The 2,639-nt window shown below is 45.1% G+C and overlaps 1 protein-coding gene across 1 annotated transcript; it reads left to right on the forward strand.

Moving 5' to 3' along the window:
* The first annotated feature begins 648 nt into the window (after nt 1-648).
* LOC114192102 (probable inactive patatin-like protein 9) lies at nt 649-2,313 on the forward strand. The gene is made up of 2 exons (XM_028081685.1): nt 649-1,824; nt 1,967-2,313. Exons 1-2 carry the CDS (start codon nt 901-903, stop codon nt 2,180-2,182), a joined length of 1,140 nt encoding a protein of 379 aa, XP_027937486.1. The 5' UTR covers nt 649-900; the 3' UTR covers nt 2,183-2,313.
* The last annotated feature ends 326 nt before the right edge of the window (nt 2,314-2,639 follow it).

The following is a 2,639-nucleotide window of genomic DNA, read 5'->3' on the forward strand; positions in this document are numbered from 1 at the left end:
GAGATTTCAAACTGTTATATTTTAAAACTCTGTTGTACCAAACTTTTCTATTAAATTTAGAGAAAAATTATTTTAGATAAGGATATATTCTTATAATTTAATATCTTATAAAAAAAATATTTATATGATAACTCTTGCATTTATGATGATTTAATTACCTGAACACGTTACTCCAGCCCCAAATCTGAGTGAAGAGATTTCCAGCAATCTTCCTCTGCAGTTAAACATGGAAGCACAGACGCAGATCAAAGCAAAAATAATAATAATAATAAAATAATATTGATTAGTAATGAAGATGAACAGTAAGATAAACGAGGGGAAAATATAAGAGCGGCTGCTGGAGATGCTGCTACTGCGCTGACTTCCAGAGCAAGCGCAAGCCGAGCCGAGGTTCGCGCTTCCCGCAACCCGATAAGAGCACGCGCGGCCGCACGTGCATACATATACAATCTTACCACGTAAGACTCTCACGGGAGGAAACAAAGAAAAAGAAAAAACAAATCACAGTCTCGTTGTACAATAATAGGAAAAGAAATAAATAATAGAGAAAAGTAGCAAACAGTAATAAAAATAAGGGACAAGGACAAAAGGGTCGCGTATATAACTACCCCCATTCCCAAACGCACCTTTCAGTCCTCTTCTTTTAACTCTCACCAACTCTACTCAGAGCATAGAATCAGATAGAGAGAGAAAGAGAAGCCAAGGCGCAACCTTCAGTTAATTAAGCAATTTATTCCTCTCACCACCAAAGCGTGATACACTCTTTGCTTTCTTACCTTCCATTCTTTTATTCTCTCTCTTGAATTACACACCTGCAACACACACTATCAGAATCGCTTTCTTTCTCAGAATTAAAGCCGGCAACTAGCCTACACACCCACATTGAGAGAGGAAGAGAGAATGGAGCTCAGTAAAGTCACCTTAGAGATCTTCTCCAAACTCGAACACAAATGGCTCTCACATTGTAAACCCAACAACAAAACCCGCATTCTCAGCATTGACGGCGGAGGGACCACCGCCATTGTCGCCGGCGAAGCTCTCATCCACCTCGAGGATCAGATCCGTCTCCACACCTCCGATCCCCAAGCACAGGTCGCGGATTTCTTCGACATCGTCGCCGGCACTGGCATTGGCGCCATCCTCGCCGCCATGATCACCGCCGGCGACGCCTTCGGCAGGCCGATGTACACCGCCAGAGAAGCCGTCCGTATCGTCTCCGAGAGGAACTCCGAACTCTATAAGTTCAAATCCGGAGGCGTGTTCCGCCGGCGCCGGAAAATCTCCTCCAGTAGCATGGACAGCGTGTTGAAGCAAGTGTTCCAGAGGAAGGAGGACGGACGGTTGTTGACCTTGAAGGACACGTGTAAACCGCTCCTTATCCCTTGCTTCGACCTCAAGAGTTCCGCGCCGTTCGTCTTTTCGCGCGCCGATGCGTCCGAGTCTCCGAGCTTCGACTTCGAGCTCTGGAAGGTGTGTCGCGCCACGTCAGCGACGCCGAGCCACTTCAAGCCGTTCGACCTGGCTTCCGTCGACGGCAAGACCTTGTGCTCCGCCGTGGACGGCGGCCTGGTGATGAACAACCCTACGGCGGCGGCCGTTACGCACGTTCTCCACAACAAGCACGATTTCCCGTCGGTGAACGGCGTGGAGGATCTCCTGGTCCTTTCCTTGGGGAACGGATCGTCGAACACCAAAGCGTGCGAGAACAGCACGTGCTCCACACCATCGGTGGTTGACATTGTGCTCGACGGCGTTTCCGAGACCATTGACCAGATGTTGGGGAACGCTTTCTGTTGGAACCGTACGGACTACGTCAGAATCCAGGTACATGAAGTTAATGCTTCTGCTTTTACTCTTTTTTCTTCTTTTTTAGTCTCTGATATCTGCGTTCTGTTCAGAATTCAGATTCACTCCAGAGAGTGTTTGGTTTGGTTTTAAGAAATTGATGACGTATGCTATGTGACAGGCCTTCGGTTTGGGAAGCAAAGCAATGAGGAAGGAGGAGGTGCTCAAAGAGAGAGGACTGGAGTCGTTACCGTTTGGCGGGAAGCGGTTACTGACGGAGACTAACGGAAACAGAATAGATAGCTTCGTGCAACGTCTTGTTGCAGCCGGAAAACCAAGCCCGCCATCTAGTCCGTGCAAGGATTCCGCCGTCAACCCTCTCGCTAACGGCCGCTAGTTTTTCATTTCTTTTTAAATTTTTAGCTCTTTTTTTTTTTTTTTAGATTTAACGCTATAGAGTGTAACTAGTGTTTTTACCTAGTTATTTGTTCTGCGTAGTTAATACTAGCATTTAATATTTTACTACTACCACCTGGTATATTTACTCATTACCTTTTTTAATTTTCGTCGCTTCAACTTTATCATTATTTCTTCGAGCAAAGGGAGATTCGGTGGCGTAAACGAACGGCGTCGTTTTACCCGACACAGACACAATGTTTTCCTTTTTGTTTTTTCCTCCTCTACGAATGGAAATGGTCGAATTCTTGAAATAACTTTTTTTTTTTTACATCGCATTATTTATTATTTTTGTTCTTACTTGTCACGAGGTTTGGCTCTGAAAATATCTATTTTTTCCCCTAAGGGCAACTCAATTTTAATGCTTAAAAATACGCAAAACTGGAGTGTTTGTTGGG

Source organism: Vigna unguiculata, chromosome 7 (genome assembly GCF_004118075.2).
Source record: "Vigna unguiculata cultivar IT97K-499-35 chromosome 7, ASM411807v1, whole genome shotgun sequence".
NCBI lineage: Eukaryota > Viridiplantae > Streptophyta > Magnoliopsida > Fabales > Fabaceae > Vigna > Vigna unguiculata.